This window comes from Stigmatopora argus, chromosome 1 (assembly GCF_051989625.1).
Source record: "Stigmatopora argus isolate UIUO_Sarg chromosome 1, RoL_Sarg_1.0, whole genome shotgun sequence".
NCBI lineage: Eukaryota > Metazoa > Chordata > Actinopteri > Syngnathiformes > Syngnathidae > Stigmatopora > Stigmatopora argus.
The window spans coordinates 19,967,335-19,993,963 of record NC_135387.1 but is presented as its reverse complement, the minus strand read 5'-3'; the positions used below and the strand labels follow the sequence as shown (position 1 = coordinate 19,993,963).

The 26,629-nt window shown below is 39.4% G+C and overlaps 1 protein-coding gene and 1 long non-coding RNA gene across 3 annotated transcripts; one reads left to right on the top strand and one right to left on the bottom strand.

The window, feature by feature from the left end:
• Nucleotides 1–70: 70 nt before the first annotated feature.
• Nucleotides 71–4,285, bottom strand: LOC144086693 (amphoterin-induced protein 3-like). Its single transcript, XM_077616731.1, has 2 exons — nt 3,819–4,285; nt 71–3,717 (listed from the first exon to the last, which is right to left on the bottom strand). The coding sequence occupies exon 2, from the start codon at nt 3,692–3,694 to the stop codon at nt 2,318–2,320; it is 1,377 nt and encodes a 458-aa protein (XP_077472857.1). The 5' UTR covers nt 3,695–3,717; nt 3,819–4,285; the 3' UTR covers nt 71–2,317.
• A 5,121-nt stretch (nt 4,286–9,406) lies between these two features.
• On the top strand, nt 9,407–25,212 carry LOC144079309 (uncharacterized). 2 transcript variants are annotated; one of them, XR_013301499.1, is made up of 3 exons: nt 9,407–9,515; nt 9,597–10,061; nt 25,178–25,212. It is a non-coding gene; the product is annotated as an uncharacterized LOC144079309 (long non-coding RNA). The 2 variants fall into 2 exon arrangements; XR_013301498.1 differs by lacking the exon at nt 25,178–25,212 and adding an exon at nt 17,619–17,773.
• Nucleotides 25,213–26,629: the final 1,417 nt, after the last annotated feature.

Genomic DNA, 26,629 nt, shown 5'->3' with positions numbered 1-26,629 from the left:
TGAAATATATGACATCTATGTATTTGTGGATTGCTTCTGTTTTGAAGCATATAAAAACCACTGCATGCAATAAGGGGAAAGAGAAGTTTATTTTCAGTAAAATGCAATGTTTTGGAACATGCTTTCTCATATCGTGAAGGAGCATTAATGACACTAGAAAATTAGTAGTATTGCTTTTTCTACTTAATTATGTTTAAACAAAGGAAAATACTTTGTTTTTCAAAATGACAACAAAAAAAATCGATGATCAATCATGTCACAAACACATCAGAACAGGAATTAAACAAGTGCAACTTCACACATATGAAACAGATGACTATAATTAAAAAAAAGTTGTATATTCTCACTGTTAACTGTTGCTTTTTTAAATTCCACTGTGGCCCCAATACACGTTTTTGCATATTAAATACAAAAAGCACAACTTGTGTTATTTTCAATTTATGAATGACATGGGTTAAAAGTTGTTGGTTTTTTGCTGCTTTGTTATGTTTATTATTTAATGTCTTAGGTTTTGAGGTAAGAGCCCGGGTATTTGGTAGCACCAAGTGAAGAATGCCTCAAAACAAGCTGCTTGTTGGAAGCTGTTTATCACCAATCCTAGTTTAAGTTAAATATAAAACAAAACAAAAACTATTATCAAGATGCACAGACTCTTTAATTAATTATTCTAACTTTCAATCTAGGAAATTATGCTTTTACTGTATGTTTTTATAAAATAAAATGCTGTTGATGGAATATTTTTGATTTTTGAATTTTGGTTCCTTGGAAGAGATTATTTGATGCATTTCTAAAGGGGAAGAAGATATGACATAAGAGTATTTCTCATTTCATGCGTGGTTATAAAATAAAATCAACCCATTAATCAAGGCACGACTGCATTTACCGAGAGTCAATTTTTAATCAGACATTAATATCGGGGCACCGATTTCCATTATTGGATTAGTCTAGAGTTATGGAATACTCAAATTTTACGCACATGCTTGAATTCACGTGCATTGTATTTTAGCAGCTGTAGTTTGTAAATACTGTTACTCGTTGGTGCATAGCAAATACCATTGTTTAGCATAGTGACTTTTCACAGCCGCTGAGGGAAATCATGGACAGATGGAAAAAAAAAAAGATGTTTTTTGTCACTACAGCAGGCAAAAACAGAAGTGAATAATTTTCTTGCATCCAAAAATGTCTGACAACCTAAAGTAACAAAATGATGTTTTATTTCATCACACATGCAAAAACATTTTTTTTATCAACATCTTATTACTGTCGATACGCTGAAAAAAGGAGCAAGTCGTGTAGATTAGTTCAGTGTGTGCTCTTTCATTTAGATTTCATCATCCATTAAACTCGTAACAAGGGGAAAGCTTCGTGCATGACGGCTTGTTAGAATTTTGAAGCCGCATCCTTTTTTTGGTTAGTGAATTTTTATTCGGTTATACAATAATATTACTCTCGTTAGACATGAAAGAAGGTTAGTTCAGGGTAAGGGGTTACAGATAATTGCAGGCCCTCTTTCACAAGCTTTTCCACTAGCAATGATTTCTGTTTGAAATCACACAAGGGATTATTTCTAATCTTATTAAACCTCGATGTAGTGGTTGCTTCAACATCAAACTAGAGACTACAAATAACAATCTTGGAATAAATGATTTTGTTGTTGTTTCTTTCACTGTTTTGTTCACTTTGTGGTCCTCATTTCTTAATGTTCAGAGTGTTCATTATAGAAATAATTTGACACAGCCCAATTGGCATTTTTTTTCCTCAATCAATTCAGACAATGTGTCTCAAATGCTATATGTTTCTTTTATTTATTCCTAAACCTACTTTTTGTGTTTTTTTTAATCCTATCCTGTGTATGGGATTATTGTTTTTTTTTTATTTATTTATTTTTTTAACGGTGGCCTTCTATCCTACTCTCATGCATTCATCATTGGGTTGGGTAATAGAAAGAAAAGAAAGAAACTCTTTATTTTACATCTTGTGTAGTGCCCTATCTTAATCGAGGAGCAGTTATTAACAGGCTGCTTGGCTTCCTGCAACCCATTACAAGGATACCAACAAGACTTTTTGCTGTGTAAAAAGCCCTGGAAGTGCAATATAGAACTACTCTTGACCAATTGTACTGCACTTAACAGTTATGAGGCGATTATAGGAGGTGAGGTTGACTCTACTGTGCTCAGTGCACTGGTAGACCCACAGCAAATGCGAGCAGCTTGCACAGAAGATACTAGAAGGAGGTACTTTTGTTCTTTTGACAGCAATTAACATCCAAGAAAGTGTCAATGTTTGACAAGAGGAATCCAAACTTGTGTTATTTCTATCAACTTTCGTGTGTCCATTCAGGTCGTTGCTCATTCAACATCGGCTGCATGAATGCTACATGCTTGTTATAGTTGCTCTTTTGCCCGTCTTGTGCACAGGGCAAGAAAATTGAGTTCTCTGGTTCATACGCGGCGATAGGCATGACCGGAGGGGCGGGCTGCTTACAACAGCTGCATCGGCATGGGGTGAGGTAAAGGTATATGAGGATGAGGACCATAGTCACCACGCAGCCCAGCAGTGTTGTGTAACCCGTATTGAATGACTCTGCTTCGGGCAAGAGCACCGTCACATTTATTTCTCTGGTTGCATTCAGCGCCTCTTTAATATCCACCGCCGTACACACATACAGGCCTGAGTCATTGACCTTGGCTGCTTGGATCTCCAAGGTACCATTAGCAAACAAGCTCATTAGAGGGCTATCAATTTTAGACTGAGTGATGTATCCTTGGCTGGGGGAAAGCCACATAAATGAAAGGTTGGTGCTACTCAGGGATGTTTGACAGTCCAGTTGCACACTTTGTCCCTCCCAAACCAAGACCCTGGAAAGGCGCACGGTCACTGGCAACGAGATGACTCTATCCACCGTGCAGTTGTTGAAAAACCGAGAGTGTCGCAAGAACCGGATGGATGCTCGAGGGTCCCCGTTGATGTTGCAAGTGTGTTCGTCTGTGTAGTCCTTGAGCGTGTCATATTCTCTCAGAGCCCAATGCCAAAACATGCTGTACATGGAGCAGTCGCAAATAAAAGAGTTGTTATGAAGGTAGAGCCCCCGCTGCACTAATCCCGGCAATGCCTTCACATCCTGCCACAGCAGATTGGTCATACGGTTGGATGACAGATCCAGCATGCTCAGAAAAGGGTGGCTGCGGTCTTGGATGGAGAAGAATGGGAAATGTGTGATCAGGTTGAGGCTGAAGTAAGCCTTCTTCATGCTGCTCAGACCCACCAATGCGCTGGCTTCTACCTGTGTGATTTTATTGTTAAAGAGGAGGAGTTCTTCCAGCCTCCACAGTCCCTCAAAATAGTGCTGCTCCACCCTCTGGAGCTTGTTGGATGACAGGTCGAGATATCGAAGGCTTGAGGCATTCTGAAATGCCCCGTTAGCCAAGTCGCTGATCTGGTTATGGGATATCCAGAGGTTTTGTAGTCTGGACATCTTACTAAAGCTAGCCGGACCCAGCCAGGACATTTGGTTGTGACTGACATCAAGGGTGATGGAAAAAGAGGGCAGTGACTTGGGTATCTTGGTGAGACCGCTAGAGCTGCAGCTTACTGTGTCAGCTGTGCAGAGGCACATAGACGGGCATGTCTCATGGCTGGGGTGAAGGAGAGAGAGGAGCACTGGGACCGCAATGAGATTGAGCCTGGAGATCATGTTTCAAGTTCTAGCAGCTTTCCCTGGATGGAGGATAAGAATCACATTGTAATGTTTGCTCTCAAATACGTAACTAAATGAAATATTAGATAGATAGTAAATAAATAATAGACAAATAGTTTACCTTAAAGGAGATTTCTCTCAGTTGACGTCAGATGACTTGCCACTAGTCATGTGAAATGAGGAAAATTTCGAAAAAGTTGACGCTTCTTTAAAAGTGAAAAATGTGCGTTCACTTAATCCATCATAAAAGAGGAGAAAAGATCCCCTGAAACATGAATCCCCAATAAAATGCCAATTGACATGAAAGTCCAACTCAGTGCAGCTTTTTTCTTTGATGAATTAGCATCCCTTCTATGAAAGCCAACAATTGTTGGTGTCTAATTTTTATCTGCTTCTCAGAGCCTCAATCCCGAGGCAGTCGGGGAACAATTTCATTGCTCCCGCTTGTGTCCTCAGCTTTTAGTTTAAGGTCCTCCTACTGGTTCTCTCGGAGTCCCAAATGAAACTGCTGCTTACCAAACATTCTGCACTGCTTTGTGGCGTATAATAAATACGACAGTGCTCGCTTAATCTCCCACAATCCCCTCCTCCTCCTCTTTTCCCTCTTCCACCACCATGTCTCATTTAGAAACCAGCCTTGTGTCTCCTTCTCTCGTCATTGAGTAATGATTCCGCTGCGGCCTGCTCTCTGCGGCTCACAAATATCATCTTTCTCACTATGTTCTATTAATATTCTGCCTCATTAAAGTTTTAGTATTTTGCTTACTAACAGACTTTGTTGAACCGTGAAAAAAGTCTCATGAATTTTCCAGGTTGTGGCCATGACCGTTTGACTTTTTGGACAGTCTTCCGTTGGCCTCTTGGTTATAGAAGTATAGATTGGTTTCTCCCCCACTCATTTTGCAACGCAATATCACATCTGTAGTTTGCTGTATAGAAAATCTGTGTTCTTAACTTACTGTCCATTCTATTTTTGCCGCGTAGAATCGATAGCGGTTGCTTTCCGCAGACAGACACGCGCACAATTATCTGTGAATGTCTTATAGAGTGCATCTTTCTCTTTCCCCTCAGCCCCAATCATCCCCTACCGCCCTGCCAGACCTGCGGGTTTGGCTCGATATGCTGCCCGTGCTGCTTGGTCACGGTGGTCCTGATACCTCTGATTCCTGTCACAGTAAATTAGCTTTGCCTTCTAGCAGCCACCTCCTCATTGGTGTATACCCTCCACCGCTCTCTCTGTGCCATCACCCTCTAGTCGCATTAGTGGGAATGCTGCAAGCGTTGACAGACTCCCACTCACACAACTAACCTGATCACCGTGGACACAGGCTCGCTGAATGGGGCTCAGCAGATGTGGACCGTGTGGGAGGGTGGATATTGAGGTGTTATTTTTCGTGATGCTCTCAAACACTGTATCAGTGTTGCTCATTGTCTTTATTTTTGGGGTATGGGATTAAGGCAAAGGAAGCACATTTGGATTTATTTGTGTTCAAATGAAAATGCGCTCATGTATGCACAGCGGCATTTCCTACAATCTTGTCCCAAGGCAAGTCAACAGCTTGGCTGGAACATGCAAGGAATGCGTACGCCCACATGCTCATCGGAAATATGTCTGAAAACGATTCCCAACACACTATCCCTTGTAGGTGTAATGTTTATTTCATGACTAAAATGGCATATTTAGTAAGATTTCAGTTCGCCTACGAATTAAACAATGTCCCACAGAATAAAACAGCAAAGCGCATTTAAAAAAAAGGGAAAAAAAGAAAAAAGATTTGCTTCATTTGTTAGGTTTCACGAATTCACTTCTGGAAATATAGTCACATCACATGGAAGTCTTCATTTGCATAAGCTGGACATTTTTAGTGTTTGTTTTCTGCAGTGTTGCCAATGAAGATTTTGTTCTTTATTTATTTTTCTGCTGCAATTGTTTGCTATGCAGGGAAATGCCCATCGATATTTCCTCTATTGAATTCCATCCACCCTGTAGGTCACGATAGCCGTCAGTCCATTTCAAATGGAATGATTTTAATGAAATCATGTTATTCAAATACAGATGGAGCAATAGCTAGGGGACCCAATCTGAGTAGTAAACTGTACCTTTTTACAAGTTTTAGGCCATAATAATTATTAATCCATTCAATTCCATCATTCTGTAACTATGTGTTCTTTTACAGTATTACGGGATATTGCAACCACATTGTGCACCCCACGCTTTCTTTTCCTTTTATTTGATTAGAACGACCGATTGACCCTGTGTGTATAGTCGCGTCAAATCAGCTAGGATCTAAGTGGACCTCAAAGCTTAAACCCTGACCTCGACGTCTTCAGCCCCCCAGCAGAAAGTGATTTTCTCTTCACCATCTGCTGCAGTTAAGATAGAGAGAAAGAGAGGGAGAGTGACGAGAAGAAAGGAAGAAAGAACAGGAACACAGAGAGGCTGAGGGAAATGCATGCTCTTATCTTGCCCTTGAGAAGCAGTGAAGCTCACAGTCAATAATATAAAGCTTTATAGGCTCGGATGCGGGGATATTTTCCTTTTCTATCTGTTCTCTATGAGAATCGTTATTTATCCTGCACTTACACTGAAGAATAAAAAAACCGAATAAAACAATCTTGACGGAATCCATCATTTTTGTAATTTCAATTGAAACTCAAAAGGAGAAATATGAACAATCAAGTTGTAATGCAAATATTAAATGTTGTTTTCTTGGTTTGTTTTTGGCTCAGGATTTGTATCTTCTACAATTCCTACAACCAAATCTTCTGACTGAAGACATTTTCTCTTGTCTTTTTTATCAACCACTTGTGAATCTTTCAACCTGAACACGCGCATCCTATTCACATTTTATTATGCGTTTCAATAGCAGCGATGACGGCCAGGCTTTCAAATATGAATGAGTCAGTGTCTTGATAGAGATTCAGAAGATTGAGTTTTATTTCTAGCTTTTCTCTCCCTGGATAAATTTACTCTTTTGATGAGCTCTCTGTTGAGAAGGGGTTGACAGGTAAAAAAATAAATAAATATAAGACTACATCTAGACTTTTGTGTGGTACGTGGAGCCAAACAGGAACATTAAACGAGTTTTTTTCTGTTGCATAAGGTGATGCGAAACGTTGTCTTCTCCTCTCATCACATCTGATAAGAGTGTGAAGAGTCATGCATGCCATCTAGTGGTCCAAGAATCAATTCTACTTTCATTTCCCACAAGACTGGGTAAATAGGAATAAAACACCCCCCTCCTGGTGTTTGGTCAAATAGTTATACAAACCAATATGTAGTTTAGTAAGTGAGAATTTAGAGGCAATAGTTTACTGTCAAAATTTTATTTACTCTGTTGTCGCATGATTTAGTTAATGGTTCTAAAGGTATCGCTTGCAGGAGAGTAGAACTATCCACTTGGATATGAATAAAATAAATCAACACCCCTTTCAAATAAAAGCGAACATTAAAATCCTCATGAAGGTGGCTTTATTGGAGGGCTGTTACAATACAGTGCATTAATTTTATCTTGGTGCCCTCATCAAATTTTATGTTTACAAGATGAATTGGTGAATGTGTTGTCTCAGTGCGTTTTCCTTGCCCTTTTTTTTAAGGCGGGGTAGGTTACTTATTCATATTTTATTGACAGATTGGCTTGATATCACTGACTGCATGCGTTAAAAGCTGACACGTGGAAGTCACTTTTGAATTGGAAATGCAGGACATGGCTTGATTTGACTTGAAAACCCCTGTCTTCATTGTGAGGCACGCGTCTCCTTGGCCTTTATCATCTGCTGTGATTGTTAACCGATTTCTATTAGGACTTTGTCGGGTTCATATGATCGCTTGCTGTTTACCCATTTTTGCCTCCTTCCATGGAAGCCAATTATGCATGAGTAGCGGCAGATGAGTACTGGACGCTGCTAATGGTTCTGCCTCTCCCTTTGTGTTCACATTACTGAAGGATATGAGTTGTGAAATTAGATCACTACTGACTACTGTGCTATCAGTGATTGTACTATAAAACATTATGAGGCAGAACATAGTAAATTGTGGGATGTGACTGTGGGGTGGCAGACTGTCTGATGCTCCATTTTCTGCCATCCTTTCATGTCCATTCCATTCCCTTTTCCCCACCCCACCATCCATTTCTCTCATATCTTCACTTGGCCTCTTCCTCTTTTCACATCAACCAAACCTGCCTCCTGCTCTTTTCCCCTCCTGTCCTCTAATCACCATCATTCCATTTATTCTCTCAACTCCAATCTTCCCTTATCATTTTTTTACAGCACCACTTGATGCGGCCTATTCATCTCGAGTCCAATTCCCCCAATATCACTTAAAGTAAATTGACATGTCTTAAAAATCCATTATGTCAAAATCAGTACGGATTAATGTACCAAATATAGTGATATTTAGATAAATCACAGCCATAAAAAGATTCATTATCTTATTATTGGAAAATCGTATGTGTGTATGTCATATTGATTAGGTGAGCTTGTGTCCTTGGGTTTTATATTAGTGAATGTTGAGTCTTGCACTGTTATTCATTCTCAAAGAGTTCATGGGGGGCATCGACTTGCAACATGACTTGCAAAATTAATTCATGTATTCAAGTTTTTCCTGTAGGGTTTTTACTTATTTGAACATCCACCTCTTTATATTAAATCAAAACCTCAAAATTTGCCTATAGGTGCTTTGCAATGTTAGCTTGATACAATAAAAAAATATTTGTGGTTCAGATTTTGCTTCATAAGTTTATGTTCTTATTACATTTTATTTCATGTAAAATAAAATGTATTTCATTTTACATGATGCAACCAGGAAATACAACAAAGGCTAGAGTCTAGCCACGAGACTGTCTCATTTGGTTACTGCTGAGGATCATCCTCCATCAACCGCATCCAGCAGAGTTCTCCTCCATAATGGCATAGAACGGCGTACATCCTGAATTGGTGCACAGTTTATGCATGCCTCACATAATCAATCAATCAGGATCACCCCTCGAACCAGTAGGTAATCGGGGCCATGCTGACTTGGTCGAAGGGATGAATCCAAATAAAAAATCAGCGAGATTATCCTTACAAATGCAATGGGATTTGTGGAGGATTTGAACTATGGGCATCCTCTTAATAGGCACCATACGAAGCTTTATTTGCAATGTTACCATAAGACAGGCACAGCAAGGATAAAATATCAAGAGACTACTGCCGACACAAATATTCTGCAGCATTTTGTGTCTCAAAATGGGTAAACACATCAGGGCCTGATGTAACAAAAAGGAGAAACTTTACAAGCTTATGCTTTTATACCTTTTGTGTCTTTCACTTCTTTTCAAACATGTAGCTCTTAAAATGCTTTAGTTTGCTGTGAATGGAATTTCTAACATAATTTGGCCCATAAATGGAGACTTTTTAATAGCTTTTGACTTGGTTCAAGAGGCTAATGAATGTTTCTCAGCGGGTGCAGCAATGCATCCTTTCAACTGATGCTTTTCAGCTTTTAATAAAAGAGAATTTCACAACAATAAATTAGAATTGGATTCTCAAAGTAAAATATTTATAGAGGATTGCAGGGGTGTCCAAACTATTTCACAAAGGACCGCAGATGGTGCATGTTTTTGTACCGACTGATCCAGCAAGGACATTTTAACCAATCAGGTTTCTGCTGAAACAAGCATCACCTGGCAGCAATCAACTGATTACACTCTTAAGACACCCGATTAGTGAAAATGCAACTTCTTCATCAGTTGGAATGAAAACCTGCAACCGCTGCGGCCTTTGGCGAGCAGTTTGAACACCTAATTAGTCCTCGTGTGACACGTAGTGTATTAAGGTGAAAAAATGACCATGGTGTATTGGAATGTTTCCCAAGAGTGAAGTCGGTGTAAAGAATCCTGCGCCGTCTGTGCTCTAGCGCTGTCACTGCTCGCCGCTCAGCTGAACACGAGAGGACAAGAAGGGTGACGAGTAGTTAGCGCCTCTATCAAGAATCTCCCGGGCCATCTGAGGGAAATGAAACCATCTCACAACAGGTAACTCAATTTAGCTTGTGGCTGATTTCTCTGAAGCCAAAAGCACAAACACTTTCCCAACTGATGAGATGAGGTAACCGAGCATGGCCAGAGTGGCCAAGTGAAAGAAGAGGGGCCCGATCTTTCCAAATTGTCTGGACATGGTCAGGGGAGGCTTTTTCCCAACACTTTTACAGATGAGGAAGCCGAGTCTGGGGAGAAAAAAGTGCCGGGTTGTTTCTCCCATCCTTCCCATCAATAAAACGGAGTGACTTTAATCATGGAGCTATTGAGTGATGAAGCTTGCAAGATTGAGAAGCAGTCTTCTGGAACCATTCCCAAGTTTGTCCAGGCTTTATCACATATAAGTGAGTAGGAATTGAATTGTACTCTATCTACTATATGGCGTTAATTTGCAAAGAGACCCTTCCAGTCTATAAATAAAAATGTAGTTCTAAATTTTCCTCCTTACATTTCTTTTTAGCTTTTTTTTTTTTTATTTACTTTTCTTTTTACCTCCTTAAAATAAGTAGAAACAAAAAAGACTGCCACCTTTTAAGATGCCCGTGTACCAGTGGCGGTCCGTGCATTTTCTCGTAGCGTCTTCAACGAATCAATCCAACCCTCAAAAACAATTTTATGGCTATAAAACCTCTACTGCAGCTACAGCTGCGACACATCAAATCATCAATAATAACCTCATACAATTGAAATATTAATTAGGAATATAGCCATATTTTACTCACCAAAAATCCTTTTTAACTGTACACAATATCCATCCTCCTTTCTTTCCTCCTTCTTTTCTTTTCTATCGCCATCGAAGCTAATGCTGAAAGTCCAGCCTGTCCTGTCGTATTTCTGGCATACGTTTTTATTCGATTTAGTGCTGAAAATGTTCGTTCCCGGTTGCGACAGGCTTGCTTGCTTTGGAGGTGTCTGACCTTTCTTAATGATGTCCAGCTTTTTTTCTTGAAAAATCCGTCTTGAAAATGGCTTTGCCAGCAAATCTGCAACCAAATCCATTTGTTTTCCTCCGTCGGCCGTTGTGGGTTGAGTTTGCTCACACTGGCTTTTGCCTGCCTACTCTATCACTAGCCAATCATAGTTGGTGAAAGCGATGACGTATCCCTACGACTGCGAGAAGGCAATGACGTATCTCTACGCCTGCGAGAAGGCATGGTGTCACCAAATCAAATTCTGATTGGTTAAAGCAACAGTCTTATCGACGCTTGTTTAATGCAGCAGAGCCTGCAGAACTGATTGTGAAGGCCTTGAGGCAGATTTCTGACCCTGGCAACAAATAATGGCTGAAATGTGATTGGTTAAATGCTTCAATATGAAAACACACATCTGGAAGCAGTGCAACCAGGAGGAAAAGCAATGAAAGGAAGCTAACAGACAATTTGGAATTATTTAATAAGTATTGATGAACAAAATATAATATATGATTCAGATATTTCTTAGGCCAGCAGAGAAGGCCTTGAAGGCCCTGACGGCCCGCCACTGCTGTGTACATTCATTCATTCATTCATTTTTTGAACTGCTTTATCCTCACTTGGGTCACGGGGGGCGCTGGAGCTTATCTCAGCTGACTTTGGGCCAGAGGCGGAGGACACCCTGAATCGGCGTCTGTATATTCTAATTTATATTTTCCTAAACATTGATTCAATTGCACCCGGAGGCTTCTGTTTCGCCTCTCTCTCATCTGAGCAGGCTTCATCAGTTCATACAAAGGCTTATTTAGGACAGTGCTAAGCCTCTATTTGGGTGTGGGAATTCAGCTATTTATGCTCTAGGCTGGATCTGTATCACTAAAACACAAATGGCATCAGTTTTTTGGAATGCAAGTAACAGTTGTAGGCCGCCTGGTGGACGAGCGGTTAGCGCGTCGGCCTCACATTTCTGGGGTCGAGGGTTTGATCCTAGGTCGGTCTTCACGGTGTGGAGTTTTCATGTTCTCCCCGGGCTTACGTGAGTTTTTCCGGGTCCCATGCCAAAAAACAGACTTGCCATTTGGATGGACTGATGAAGCTTGCTTAAATGAGAGGTGAAACGTGTTTAAATTAGAGTAACAAAACAGCCCAGTTGCCATTAATTTAATGCCCGGAAACTGTTATTAGACTGTCACCTAATTGTTCTTCATCTAAACTTTGTAATGATTCCATTGACCTTTTTATAGTTCTGCACCGCAATTTTAGTTGACATACTAAAAAACTTAGCATGATTGCACTTAAGTGAGTGGGTGAAAAATACTATCCTAATCATCCTAATGATCAGATGTATTCTTAGTCTGTTAATGATTGTAAATGTGCTCCAATGAAAATGCCAAATGGGTTGAATGCTTCAAAGTAGCTCAACAGAGGTGATGTAGTACTTTGTATTTGGCAGACATTTTACAAGAAACCACTAAAACGTCTTATATTACATTCAGCCTGACTACTGGCGGTTGTGACTCTTATGTGAAGTGCATGTTCTTTGGGTAAAACTTTTTAGAGGTTCCAAGAAATTGCACTTCATGAAATGTTAATGTTTCCTTTGAGTTTACGGGGTCATTGCATTGACATGTAACTGGAAATCTTGGAACAAATGTAGTTTACTGTAAGCCGTCGAGCAGTATAATGTTGCGAAAAAGTTTTCATGTTGATAAAGAGAAAAAAAATCTCATTTTTGATGATATAAGAATAATAATAATAAAAAATATAGGTGAAAGCTTTAAATCTCATTATAATGATATAATGACAATAAAATCATTGAATTCAAGAAGAAAGGGATACTGTTTAACTCTCTATTACTGTCTGAAAACAATTATAATCCACACACCACTCTCATCTCCTAAAATCCCAACAATTTATTAGTCCTGGACTTCCTGACTTGATGCTGATATATGAATGAAGAAATGTGTTTAGTGCCTAAGCTCCATAAGCCGATGCAATCTTTGTCAAACTGTAGCCAGGATTTCATAGACTAAGCCATTGACGTGATGAGCAATAATGTCATAAATCATTGTATTCTAATTAGAATTCAACCAAATGCCCAAAGTGTATTAAAAATCTTCCATATAGTACATGTGCACCTCCTTCAAAGAAACAGAGAAACATTTTATTCGGTTTCACAGTGGTCATGCATTATATATCATACAATACATAGTATCATTTATTAGTACAATAGTGCTCCATCTTGTCAGTGTATGCTCCGTCTTGGACTAATAACTAGTGACGTATCCAGTCTGTTACGCATTTGAGAATGTGATGGCTACTGACCAGAACTAGTCTGCAAAGAGTGAACGTATTTTTAACTGAGTGTGATTTGTGTTTAATCAGGCAGTCACCTTAATTATAGTGTAAAAAACAATTGCAACTGTTCTTCATAATAGACTAATGACCTATCTTAATGAATCACATAATGTTTACCTCTCTCTATGTGCGTCACTACTCGTTGATCATTGTTCTGACCAGTGGTACATTTTTATGGAGCTAAATCAAGTATTGAATCTGGAAAAAGGAAAAGAATGCAAAAAGTATTTTTGAAAATTTAAGGTTTGGTCTACATTTCTGCAACAACTAGGTAGGACAATTCAAGTTTCCATTCTGCATAGTGGGTAAAGACTATGTGATGATAGTGAAAGCAGACCTGCTGATTCTCACTCGAATTACTTCAGGTGCAACCTTTTTTCCAATCTAATCTGGCTGCAAGACTACAGGGAGGCTTTACTTATTCCACATACTGTATTGGAGAACAAATCGTAAAGTCAGCAAACATCTGGGAGTGAGTCTGCTTGGGGAGTAGCTGGGGGCTCATGGGTTTGAATTTTGTTTTGAATAATTACACAACTGTTGCCACCCACTGTGCATTATGTCCACTGTGTGCTTTGGGCTGGCTTTAAAGAGTTTATTATAGGGAAAAATAGCTCTACAGGGTTTAAAATGAAACCACATTTCAACTTAAAATTCTCGCCTGCACAGGCCTAACAAGAATTTGGGCTTTCCGAATGTTCCTATTTTGTTTCTTCAGTGTCAAGAGAAATAGTTTGAAAGTTTGAGCCCATCTTTTTAACGCAGTCTGGTTAAAGTTGGCCTTCGCCTTACTATTTTGATTACATCCTTATCGCTCTTTTACCTACTGGGGATGAGTAACAGTAAGCCTCTGGATTGCTTCCTAGACCATATTTCCAGGCCTCACTCAGGCATCACCACCCATTCATAGTCTCACTAGATTTATTCTTGGCCATAAAATCTTACAAAGCAGCAAAAGGATGACTCCTCAATAAAGGCACTGTTATAGAACAAACTGCCATTGCAAACATGCTCAATGGACGTGATGATGAATTGGATGCAAAATATCAATAATATTTTATTGATCATACACTTAAACTGAAATGGGCACCACGATCTCAAAAGCATTTAAACTGACTCGATGAGACTACCAGATCCCCTTTGATGTTCCACAGAAAATGCGTGGTAGTGCTCAAGTAGTAAGGAAATTAATCTTCTTAACGGAATCATGAGGGTAAGGGCTAATGCAGTAATGATTCCCCAAAGAAGAAATTAGACATATCACATGTAGCCAAGACAAGTGTTCTGTTCTGTCACCCATCCTCAATTTGACTGCATTCCAAAACGGACATCCTCTTTTTGCAGCAGCTCTTTCATAATCATGACCATAAGAGTGCACCTGTTTTTAATAGACAGTGCTGATGTCAGTTTTGAATTGTACTCTTGGTCAGCATGTCTGCAAAAAAACAGTTTTTTAATAGCATGAATTTCTCATTTTTAGAACCTGAAAAAGAAAGAATGTTTCCCTTGAGAGCATGTGAATGCAAATAAATACTGAAACATGAATCGTTGAATAAATCATACCAATCCCCAGACACTATGCAAATGTGCCATATAAGGTCTAGGTGCAGTATGTGGATGACATCAGCGCAATCTGACTGGATAGTTTCCAAGAACTATGACCTTTCCGTAATTTGATGTCTTTGCAAGTACTATATCACATTTATAGTGCTCCTTGGAGGATCTTCTAGTAATGATTCAGTTTTTTTAAGTCTTAATTTTATTCCCCATCCACAATATACGTACAAAGAAAAGAACAGTATGGATAGAGTGAAAGACAGACCGACAGAACACAGTCGCTATGGTCTTGTGAAATGCAAATATAACTCAATTTTCTCAAATCTTGACCTTCTCCAAATTTGAGCATAAAAAAATCTCAAGTCCAGTCTTGTCACGTTTCAAATGTTTCTACAGTTTTAGAAAGTTTGTCAATAGAACAATGGTGACAGCTGAAAATATTATGCTTCAGTTTTGCCCCAGGTATCTGATTTCGGTGGAATGGTAACATATGTATAATGTACGTACATGACGCACGCGCACACGCACGCGCACACGCACGCGCACACGCACGCGCACACGCACGCGCACACGCACGCGCACACGCACACGCACACGCACACGCACATGCACACAAAGAACTGCTGAGTTATTCTTATGATGCATTATGAATGACTGTCCAAAGGAATTCAATAATTACTTAATCAATTACTTATTTATTAAAGTGACCAATGATTAACCATGTGTAAGGATTATGAAGAATGATCCCTTCTTGTTGCTGCACTGCCTGTGATTAGTCTTTGCCTGGAACGTGTCCTGTCCGATTAAACTGTCTTTGAAGTATTCCCTCAATGTTAATGGCCACAGCACCTTTAATGATGAAGTAACGGACAAGGCCTGGGAGAAATATTAGCTCAGCAAGGTCATAGCAGACAAGGTCCCATCTGTCTCCGCAGCCCTGGTGGATCCGAGACCCTTACATTACTGTGGCCCCGAGGCAGGATGGATGGATCATCAATCTGATTTAGCCAGGCTCTGGTCAATGCTGTCATTTCTGAGCTGAATAACACTACTTTCTTCTGCCGTCGCCCTACGCAGGTAGATTCATAATAACTGCTGACGTTAAACTGTCTCATATTTGCCGCTGTGCCAAGACCTTCAGAGAATTTCAAGTCGCGTTACATCACAACAACTGTCAGGCTGGTTAAAGCACACTGTAATAAAGCAGCCAAAGAGTTAGATGCAAGCAAATGTATTGTTGCTATGGATTTCCTGGTAATGCGTTGCCTTGGTGAAGTCTAGGTCTGCCGATAAAGCCAATGACCAATCACTTCGCTCCAACTTCAGAAATGAGACACCGGTTTAAATGGGATCAGACATGTTTTCATTACTGCAGCTTTCTCTTCGCATTGGACACACAGACATGTACTTGGGCACGCACACACCCCCAGTGAAAAAAAAAAGTGCCTCAGCACACGTGGCTGTCACAGAATATGGTGAAAGCGCCACGACACAGCTGATAATGCATTTGATACTCTATAAAGAGGGTGAGATTCTTATAAACCCTAGCCAGAAAATGCTGCCAAAAACAGCCAGGGGAAGAAATTAGCATAAAGAAAGCTGCATGAAGAAGAACAGCAGTGTAATGCAGGCGGGTCGCCACTGTTCAAATCTCATCCTGTTTCTTGATGGTTGCATCAGGGATGTTTGAAAAGGAACGGGTAGGAGAAAGCTTTTTCTTGCTGATTTCCGTCATTTTAATTTCACACGGTGTTTTTAGTCGATCCAACCCTGGCTCTCGCCTTATCAGGCTTTTCCACCTATGATGCCTCCTTTGCTGAGATTGCCACTCTGCGAAAATAAATGTCACAGTTTATATATATGTATATAGATATGCTTATCTATTACGAAAATGTGGCATGACAATTGGCCTGCATTATGAGGGCTTTAAGGGCTCTTTTACGACCAAGATCTTTTCCACTCTAAATCCCTAACCGCAATTTTCCTTTAGCTACTGTGTTGTTTTTGTTTCTTCTCCCATTAGTTAAATTTTTTCCCCTGCTGTCTAGCGATATATACGTAGGGGAAACCCAACTGTTTCCCCAAGGTATGACAACTAAGGCTTTGGCCCAGGAAGTAAGAGTGGATAGCCAGGCAAAGTCATTTGTGCTTATGCACACTAACAACAGAATCCCTCCAAATCAGCACATTGTTTTGAACCTAGAATTCATGCTTTGGTTGCCTTCCATGCCTTGAGCAGCAATGCAAACTGCAAACTCTCCAGTATTCAGACTGTCCGGGCCTTTATTCTTTGAATCACATCCCACTTTCATGCTGAGTCCAAACACCCAGAAGAATTCCCTGCCTTTGCACAGAAAAAGATGGCTTGTTTTTGTTCTCATTGGCAAGGTGGGTATTGTCATGGGATCATTTAGTCAAAGCGGAATTGCTTGGAAAGGACAAGAAAGGGCCTCAGGTGGAGGACCGCCCTCTGATTAGGATTAGTTTTATGCCACACATGCAAATGACATTGATTAAGCCGTTTGCGGCGCTTCGCCTTCTTCGTGATAGCATTCCGCTTCTGCAGGTAATGGAAGAGAGCCTCCGGTGATAATACTAATACATCTGAGGATTTAATACTCAGGAGCACAATGATCATTTGGGGCTTGCAGAAAGAGGGTTAGTGGTAAATGACGATGAAATATCATCGAACAACTGCTGTTTGTTTTTACTGATTGGCACTCTGATTAGTATTCCTCAAATGCACTTGATGCTTCACGCTATGAGTGACTACACAGCTTTATCCTCCCCCTATGCTGGGACTTTTAACGTCTTAATCCCCCAGTATATTGCAGAAGATTATTTTTCTAAAATTAACTGGGCCTTTGAGACTGCCGAGATAGCAGCTTCTTTCTTTGCCACTTGGTGAGTTTTAAATAAACAAAATGAATTATTGTATACGGGAGAGCTTGCTTACGTCCGCTTTTAAAGAACTCAGGTGGTCGGTCTAACTGTCTGTAGCAGTGCAACATAAGTGCAGGTTTGTGTTTGGAATGGTTCTACTTTCCTCACTGGTTTGCTTGGAAATCTTTTCAGGACTGTAATTGTTGCAATGGATTGTCAACCTCTGTTTAAACTGGAAAAGAGAGAAGATAATTGCGCACATGAGACTGATGAAGCCAAGTTGCTACTGAATATTTCATGAATTGATTAAATGGAATGTTGGAATAAATAAAAATCAGTTTTTGCAATTTTGCCTTTAATTTGAGGAATTTCCGCTCTATAGACTTTTGCAAAGTTTAACATAAATTATATAACAAGAGTCTCTTATTTCCAGAAGGTCAACAAGATATTTATAAGTAGGTGATTATTGCGGCATTGTCTGTCAACACTTGGTATTTCTCCACCACTTCTTATCCAAAGTTTCAAGTATTAGTCATAGAATGTGCTCGTAAGGTATAAAGAAAGATTGTTATGCTTGAATAGAATAATACTTCAGTAACAATAGTGAAGTATTCTATTGTCACTGCTTTAGAAAAAATACAAATGAAATAACTCCAATTAATGCAGTGTCATTTTTTTACCTTCAAATTCATAATCATTGACTTACGAGCAGGCAAATATCTTAGCCAGACTGATATTTTAACACTGAGTTATCACAGATCGAAGAAATAAATCACACTTCTACCTATTGGTAATTCACAGCTATTAATTCTGTAAATTTGGATGTGTTTGGGCCAGGGGGGAAACTGGACATGAAGAGGTGAAAAGTACTGCATATAAAATACCTCATTATCCGATACTAACTGTTTGTGGAGAAAAAAGGCAATTCCAATCCAATCTAGATTAAGATAAAGCACAAGCTGTGTTTTAACATTTGCAACTACCTTTGCTAATTGACTTGCATATCACGTAAGCAAAACAGAACGAATGATTGTGCGACACCTGCTCATTTTACGTTCCTCTAATTAATGTAACCATGACAACACATCACCACTAAAATCTAAAGAGGTTTTGGTGCTTAGATTTGACTAAAATGATACGGTGGCAGTCCTCAAAGTGGTTCACATTATACTGCGTATTTACGTTACTGTAGTTCACTTTCGCAATTGACTTTTCTTCAAGTACTTGTACTTGTAGTACAATCCATCCATTTAAAATCCCCAAAACACACAATTAAGATCAGATGATGCCACGCTGCCTTTGTCTTTTTTTTTTAAATTTATTCATTAGCTTTTTGAAATTTTATTTTTGCTTAAGATCTTTTCCATTTTTGTCCCTTTTTTTTGTACCCTAACTTCATATTCATATAATTCAGATATTCTGTATACGATCCTTTTACAGCCACTAACTAGTTACCAGTCACTTTGCTGCGGTTTTCGCCACATTTACCAACATTCAACATTTATCTGGCTCGCATTTCTCAACTGGTGGGTATTTGACACTGCCTCATTTGAAGGCAAGGACCAGAGTAAGCAGGCAAGGCATACTGAAAAGCACATGAATAAGACATTGATTGTGAGAGTGATTGTGTTGCTTGTGTGTGCTCTTTATACTCATTATTCACTATTCGATGGAGCACTACGTCCTGCTTCGGCCCACTTCCCTGTAATAGAAACTATTTTGGAGTGCTTCTGTTTTTCTTTAACCTGATAAAGAATCTGCAAGATTGTGTGGATGCAGAGCTCAGGCCTCCTTTTGTGTGCCGCGACAAGTGAGTCGTGTAAGAAGTGACAGCAGATATTTATCATTGCCACTGTTTGTGGCCTTACATAGCCACCTTCTACACCCAGTGCCAATCTGAGGGGCTAAACAGAGGAATGATATTTCTAACGAGTTTATTTGACACGCAGATATTATGACAAGGATTTGAGCTCATCAAGGATCCCTGATAACATTGGACTTAGTAAAATGACACGCTGCTGTAGTATCCTTCGCTCTGGGCGAGGTTCATCCCATAGAAATGCAAAGCAATTAGTGAATATGCGTTGATTCGGTGTGAGCAGAGGCAAAGGAATAATTCCCATGTTGAGTCATGCCGTTCTCCTGAAGCTGAAGGATATTTTCCAATTTGATGTACAATATAGATGTAATCCATCTGCTTGGATGTGTGCCTTTTCATGTGTCAGGATTTTATAATCCCTGGGGTAAAAGATATTATTTTGCTTGGATTCCCCTTACCAACTGGAAGTTTAGTATTTTTCCTCAAACCCTGTACATGAATCCTTCCACACAAGTCAATAAATCACAGGCTGCATAGGGATGACTGATGCTAAGGGGAATGACTTTCTGTTTACTTGGTCTCAAGTCTGTGATCATGATGTAATCACAACAGCACAGCTACATGGCGATTTCATTGTTGTTTTCTCTAGGTTTGTTGGTTGTGCTTTCAAATAACACAGAGTGAACGCTGACACAATTCTTAAAAGTTTATTTATCGGTCCAAAAGTAAACATGGGATATTGTGGCTGTGCTGTTATTTGGGTGTCTCTGCTGTGACACGGCAGGCATCACAACCCACAAAGCTCCATCCAGTCTGGAAACACATTTCCAGTTTAAAATGAATGGAAATGTCTATTATTCAACCACTAATATGGCTAATGATGACCATGAGTGGTTCCCTGCATGGCATCATCTTTGATGCTTTCCTCCACTCTTCAGCAGCTACGCAACATAAAGGGCGTCCGGGTCATTTTATCTCTTCTCGTTTCCTGCTAGTTGCATTAGCTTGCTTCCAGTGGGGGGGTTCTTTTGGCACATTAAAACAGATTTGGGTTAATAATTGATGCTGTGATTTATGGACTGGAGTGCCTGAGGTTCGACTGTAAGCCCTCACTTAAAAGGAACACATGCCTTTCATTCCTGTCTGTGCTTCAGAGTGGCGCCATGATTTATAACTGCTGTTTGATAGGGTGCTAGTTATTGTATAGGGACCCCGTGAAGAAAAGTGGCACTAATATCATTTTTCCTGCAACAGTCATTTTGATGCGATTATGTATGGAGCGTCAGCTTGCTTATTCCCACATCTCAGACATTCTGGAAAAATATTGATTCTTGTAAGTGGAGCAGAAAAATCTATCCATGCTGCACTGAGAGCTGAGCTCCATTTTGATTAAGAAACAATGCTTGAAATTAACATTCAATATCAACATCAGTTTTGGAATTATACGAAAACACCGGCAGAGTGTCAATCAATACTATTACTTGGGTGGTCGTAGAGGGTGTAATATATGTGCAGGCATTAGGAATTAATCTAATTAAAATTCTGTAAAGAGCCTGTCAAGACTTACATGAGTCATAATGTTTGACTGTGATAGCCCCTGCTTCTCCTGACAGCTTTCAACTGAACGTTAGAGCAGATACTACTTCAGACCTCTCTAAGAGGAAAAAAATACTGCATCATCCTCTGAGTGGCCAATGAAAAAGCATCATGTTCAAATTAAGGTCCATAAGTTCTATTTAAGGCAGCTTCATGTACTTTTGGACTATAAACCACTACTTTGTTCCACATCTTTGAACTTTAATAGTCCAGTACAAGTAAATTATGGATTTTTACTTTCTAATGATCTGCATGTGTTTGTGTAAATAAACCTGTGTCAGTGCAGTTTATGTATGAACAAATGAAGCGCTCTTTCATTCATTCATTCATTTTCAAATGAATGAGGGAAGATGAGATCAAAGATATGTTTATTTTTACATTGATCTTTTTACTCTTGCACTGCTGTCAGGGAAAAGTGACATTTTAACAAATCTGAAAAAGTGAACTATCCCTTTGTGATGGCAAAATATTTAATATTGTAATGTAAAGGATTGTCACATAGTGCATCTAAATCATATATGCAGAGGTTGAGTTGATACAATATGATAAAATGTACTCCCACCTTCCCTATTGACATATGTCCATTAATAAAATTGAAATTTGACAATGACTTTCCTAACACTGTATTATTTGTACAGTTTAAGTTGCTTTTGCTAGCACCTGAGAGGAAAACGAAAGAATGGATTGTTCCATTATTCAGTCACTGATGACCTTGCGAGGCTGTCTTATGGTTGATGCTTTACTGCTTTGGCCACCAACTCCAGAAGTAAAAGAGTCTGGCTCATTTGATCTGTTCTCCTGGCTATAAACTGTGGTTATCTTCATTCTTTTTTTGCTATTATTGGTAAATTCACTCACTTATGTGTTAGCCGCTGGATAGGTTTGAATTGATTAATTTTCCCAGAGGTTACAGACCTGCAGTCTAATCGCAGACTTTCATGCAAATTAAGTTCAACTTTAAGGTGAAGCCAACAATACATAAAAATAAATGAGCTTATACAGCTCCAGGCTCTCTTATTATTGGATATTATAATATCAGTCCTGCCTGCGCAGTGTTCCATTGAATGTTGGCCAATGTTGCTGTATATTAAACACATTATACTCTGTAGTTGTTGATATGTACTGCATATTTTGCAGAGGAGATGGTTGAGAATACTTATAATATAATTAACTGAAATTGAAGGTGTATGTATGTGTATATATATGTATATAATATATTATATATATATTATATATATTATATATTATATATTATATATATAAATATATATATATATATATATATATATATATATATATATATATATATATATATAAATATATATATATATATATATAAATATATAATATATAAAAAATCGGTTTTAAAGTATTTCAAGTCACAATCACAGGTATGTACAGACTCCTAAGTTATTCGTGCACATTAGCTATTCATCAATTTTCATGCAAATCAAGTTCAACTCAGGTTATGCCAACAACTTCATTCGGGGACAATAATTCATGGAACGGAGTGTGTGTATATAGCTAGAGGCTGTGTTCACTTGGACGGCAAAATATGGTCCAGGAGAGGTCCTTAGTGGTAGTGCCAAAGGAAGGTCCCAAATTTCAAATGTATTAAGTGCATTTTGATGTTTATAGAACTGATTTTAATTTTCTTACCTGAATTTTTTTTAGTAGAACACAATCCAAAAACAAGTTTAGCATGTAATTGCTGGAACAACACTTTTCTGGGAAATATAGTTTTTACAACTTTCAATACAGTTTTACTTTCTTGTTTTCTAATTTTGAGTCTTTGGGAAAACTTTAAGGATGTAAACACCTTTCATGACAATGTCTTTCTCCTATTACCTTAAAGTTTCAGATTTGATCAACAACAGAAGAGCAAAAAAAAATTGAAAAAGGAAAGGAAATGTCATCTTGACATAGGGAATCTTAATGCGAGCTGAAAGGTGTGGGAAGGATATAAAATGCCCATTCCTGGCTCTGCATTTGAAATAAGAGGACGTGTTGCCAAGATGTGATATGTGGCAAATGAGCTGAGCTTTATTCAATCCCTGAGAAAGCACAAGACATCTCATTCGACTGCATTTTGCTGTGCTTTGTGTTGACAACACTCACTTCCACTCAGCGTTACTACAATATACAGTGGTTGCTCCTTCCAATTGGTTTAAACATAGCACAACTCCGGCTACACCGAGCCACACTTCTAGTACACGAGATGTCACTTGGAAATAAGATCACTGACCTTACCATGACGTCCGCGATCAATTCTTCATTGTATTTCAAACAGGCCATAACAATTGAAGGCCAGGATGGAGTTGGGTATGAATTGATTCATTTTCCCACCTTGTCCCTCATTCTGCATTCAAAGGATCAGCTGCGCTGGCCCAAAAAGGCACCCAGTGTGCCTGTGTTGGATGTGCCCTAGAGAACAGGCAGTTCCACTGACCCGTGGTCTCTACAGGGCTCCTGTGAGACCACTGGGCCATTAGGAGTCCAGAGGGAAACAGATAGACAGAACGGATCGTCGGAGACCGTGAAGCATTGAGCTCCCCGGACAGATAAACCCATGGGATTACTGTCACACTGCAGTGTCCTCAGGCTTGGATGGTCAAAACAGGGCACGCTTTCACTTGGGTCTCTTATAATTTTATACAGCCTCAAGCCAAAGAAGTTGCTGTGGAGTTGGAGAAGGAACCAAAGGGGGTCTCTATTCATGATGATGTGATTTATTGTTCCGCCTCGTGTGATAGCTATGTGTGGTGATTTGTTAATTTCCTCCTAATGAGACTGAGAGATTTATTCCCATGATGGATTGAGCGCCAGCAAAGCACAGAGCTGAGTACGTTATTAATTCAGATGTTTGCAATGGCAACTATTAGAATATGTATGGCAGTGTGCATAGTAGTATAACCTTTTGAGTGCTGGTCAACTTACTATCTTGGGTTAAAGAAAAACGAAAGTCTTGCACTCAACTGCTGCTCTCACTATAATGTTGAAATGAGCTGCGGTTGTCAGTTGTGAAAGACAAGAATTACTGATGCCATATTGTAAACCAGAAAAACCCAATTGAATGAATGAAAATATTCCAGCCAAATCAGAATTTTGGCCAACATATGAAATATTTCAACAATGTGTGCAAAGAGCTAATGTCCTGTATGTCCAGCAATATGAAAATTATTGGTCCAACGAACAGTGGGTGTGTTGGCACAGTAAGTTGCTCCAATAGGTGACCATTCCGCAGTTGAAAAATAGCCTGTTTTTATGCTAGCCAAAACTCTGAAAATAATACCATTTTGGGTGGCTCAGACCACAGTATACATCACTTTTGAGGAGTTTTATCTTTTTGGCTGCAATATTTCTTGAGAATTGATACACTCATTCTGGACATTCATCCCAATCTGACTCTTGGAAAGTTTCACTTGAGTTGGTTTAAGTGTACTTTCAGATGTTGTGGTCCCTTTTGTGTACTACTATAATAAGTCAACCTATATAGAGCACAAAAGAGTAATAATGCAGCTTAGCTAAAAATAAATAAATAAATGCAGAAAGATAAATACAACTTTTCCAGCACTTGCAGACAACAGTTTGTGTCTGGTGGATGGTGCAGTTTCATTGCTGTTTCCTACTTCCTAACTCAACTGCTTCTATGGAGTGCTGACCCAAATAAGTTTGAAGGGTCTGCATTTTCAGGGTTATTAGTCTTACTGGCCATGCTACTGCCTCTACTCCACTCGAGTCACATAGTGGAACAAGCTTTTCACATTGATATTTTCATTGAAGGATAGGCACAGATTTAGTGTCAGTCTATGCGGCTTCCCCAGCCAGTGTACAGAGGTCTTTTTTTCTGCCGCCCTACCTGAATGTTTTAACATGTTTAAACAGAGTTGATTTAGCATTAGCATTGCCTATTCATGCAGTTTTGTTCCCAACTAACACACAACCACAGGGACATAGGTAAGAACTGTGAGGCTGACGTTCTAACCCAGGGGTCGGGAACCTTTTTGACAGAGAGAGCCATAAACAATTCATATTTTCTAATGTTATTTCTTGAGAGCCATTCTCAGAATTGAAAAGTAAAAATACATGAAAAGTGTGATTTTTTTTTTTGTCATTTCACCACTTTTAAAGTACAAAAAGTCTCAGAATTCTTTTGACAACATTGTTATGCTGTTGCTAATAAATCAGTATCAATGATATGCATGCAGAAGAGTAATAAAAAACACAATTATGATTAAAGTGGTGGTAGAGGTAGTGTCAACGCCACAGTGACGCTCATATTAGTGCGTTTGGGACTCAGCTCTCTCACCAGTGATTTCCATATTTTACCTCACAGGTTAGTGGAGAGCCATATGCACCCATGGAAAGAGCCACATATGGCTCCCGAGCCATAGGTTCCCTACCCCTGTTCTAACCACTCATCTGTGTCAGGTAAACATGAAGCAGAGTTTAAAAGTAGTGATTTTAAGGGAGAAACAAATATCAAAGCAAGCTTGTAAAAAATATGAAATAATTGTGGTAATACACATATTTGGAAAAGTTGACTTCATTTTCATTGACCAAACCCAAGCATGGTTACTTCCAGGCGAATTCAGTTGACTAAAAGATTTCCAAAATGTGGCCATTTTTTAGTTTGTTGCAAACACGGCTTGTGCAAGCCAAGTGATGATTACGCTGCTGGACACCGAAACATGTTCACTGGATTTCCTGATAACACCTTGTTAGAGACCATCTCCACTCATCCAAACACAAATACAAACACAAGCATGCATCAAGTGGCATTGTTATGAGTCATTCACAAAGACCATAGATAAGACCTAGGCCAACACAATTTAGTGTTAAGACTTTCCTCAGAGGGCCGACAAATTAACAACCATAAGGGTGAGAGACGTTTGACTATCAAAATTGTGACCGCTAAGACTTTGTGGCTAACAAAAACAGCTGTGTCCATTTACTGCATTAGCTCAATGGAGCGTGAGTTTGGCCATCAAATTGAAGTCTTCGTCACCCGCTAATAGGCCTTCTGCAAGATTTCCCGACTGTGTGGGTGGGAGGTCAGCACCCTTTTGTCCCATTCTGCTACATGTATTACAGCTAATTATTACCAGTGAGGGTGGTGTCACATCAGTGGGGAAAGATTCCAGGTTTTTCTGTTCTTACTAACTGGATTTTAAAGACCACATGGCCATTTAATCTCAGAATCTTGTCACGCAACACCAGTAGCTCAAAATCTTTTTACCAACATACTGAATTCACAATCGGCGAGCAGAGAATCGTCAATATATCTGACCTTCTTCACTCTATCGGCCGTGTGAAAAGAATCCCATAAAGTGACAAATTGGGTAGGCTACATTTATTGATGGTCCAGATTTAAGATGCTAATGTCAGGTCGGCGGTCTCCAAACGAGTCCACAAATGAACATAGTGGGTGCAGGATTTAATTCCGACCAATCAAGATAAGACTTTTTCACCAATCCGGTATCTTACAAGTGTAACCAGTTGATTGCAGTCAATGGTTGCTTGTTTAGCAAAAACGTCATTGCTTAATCCAGGGGTGCACATTGAGGGCCCCGATACAGTCTCTTTTCCATATTTTCCTCCTCAATGACACCTGAATCAAAAGATCAACTCATCAACAGGCTGTCCAGAAGCTTTAACAATGCTGATTGTTTGATTCAGGTGTGTTGGTGGAGGGAGACATGAAAAACAAACTGGACAAGAGCCCTCGAGGACTGGAATTGGGCAACCTTGGGTTAAACTGCCTGTGCTGGATCATATTCAACAAAAG

What these genes read in the sequence shown, in the direction of transcription:
- LOC144086693 (XM_077616731.1), bottom strand. Translation starts at nt 3,694, where the DNA reads ATGATCTCCAGGCTCAATCTCATTGCGGTCCCAGTGCTCCTCTCTCTC.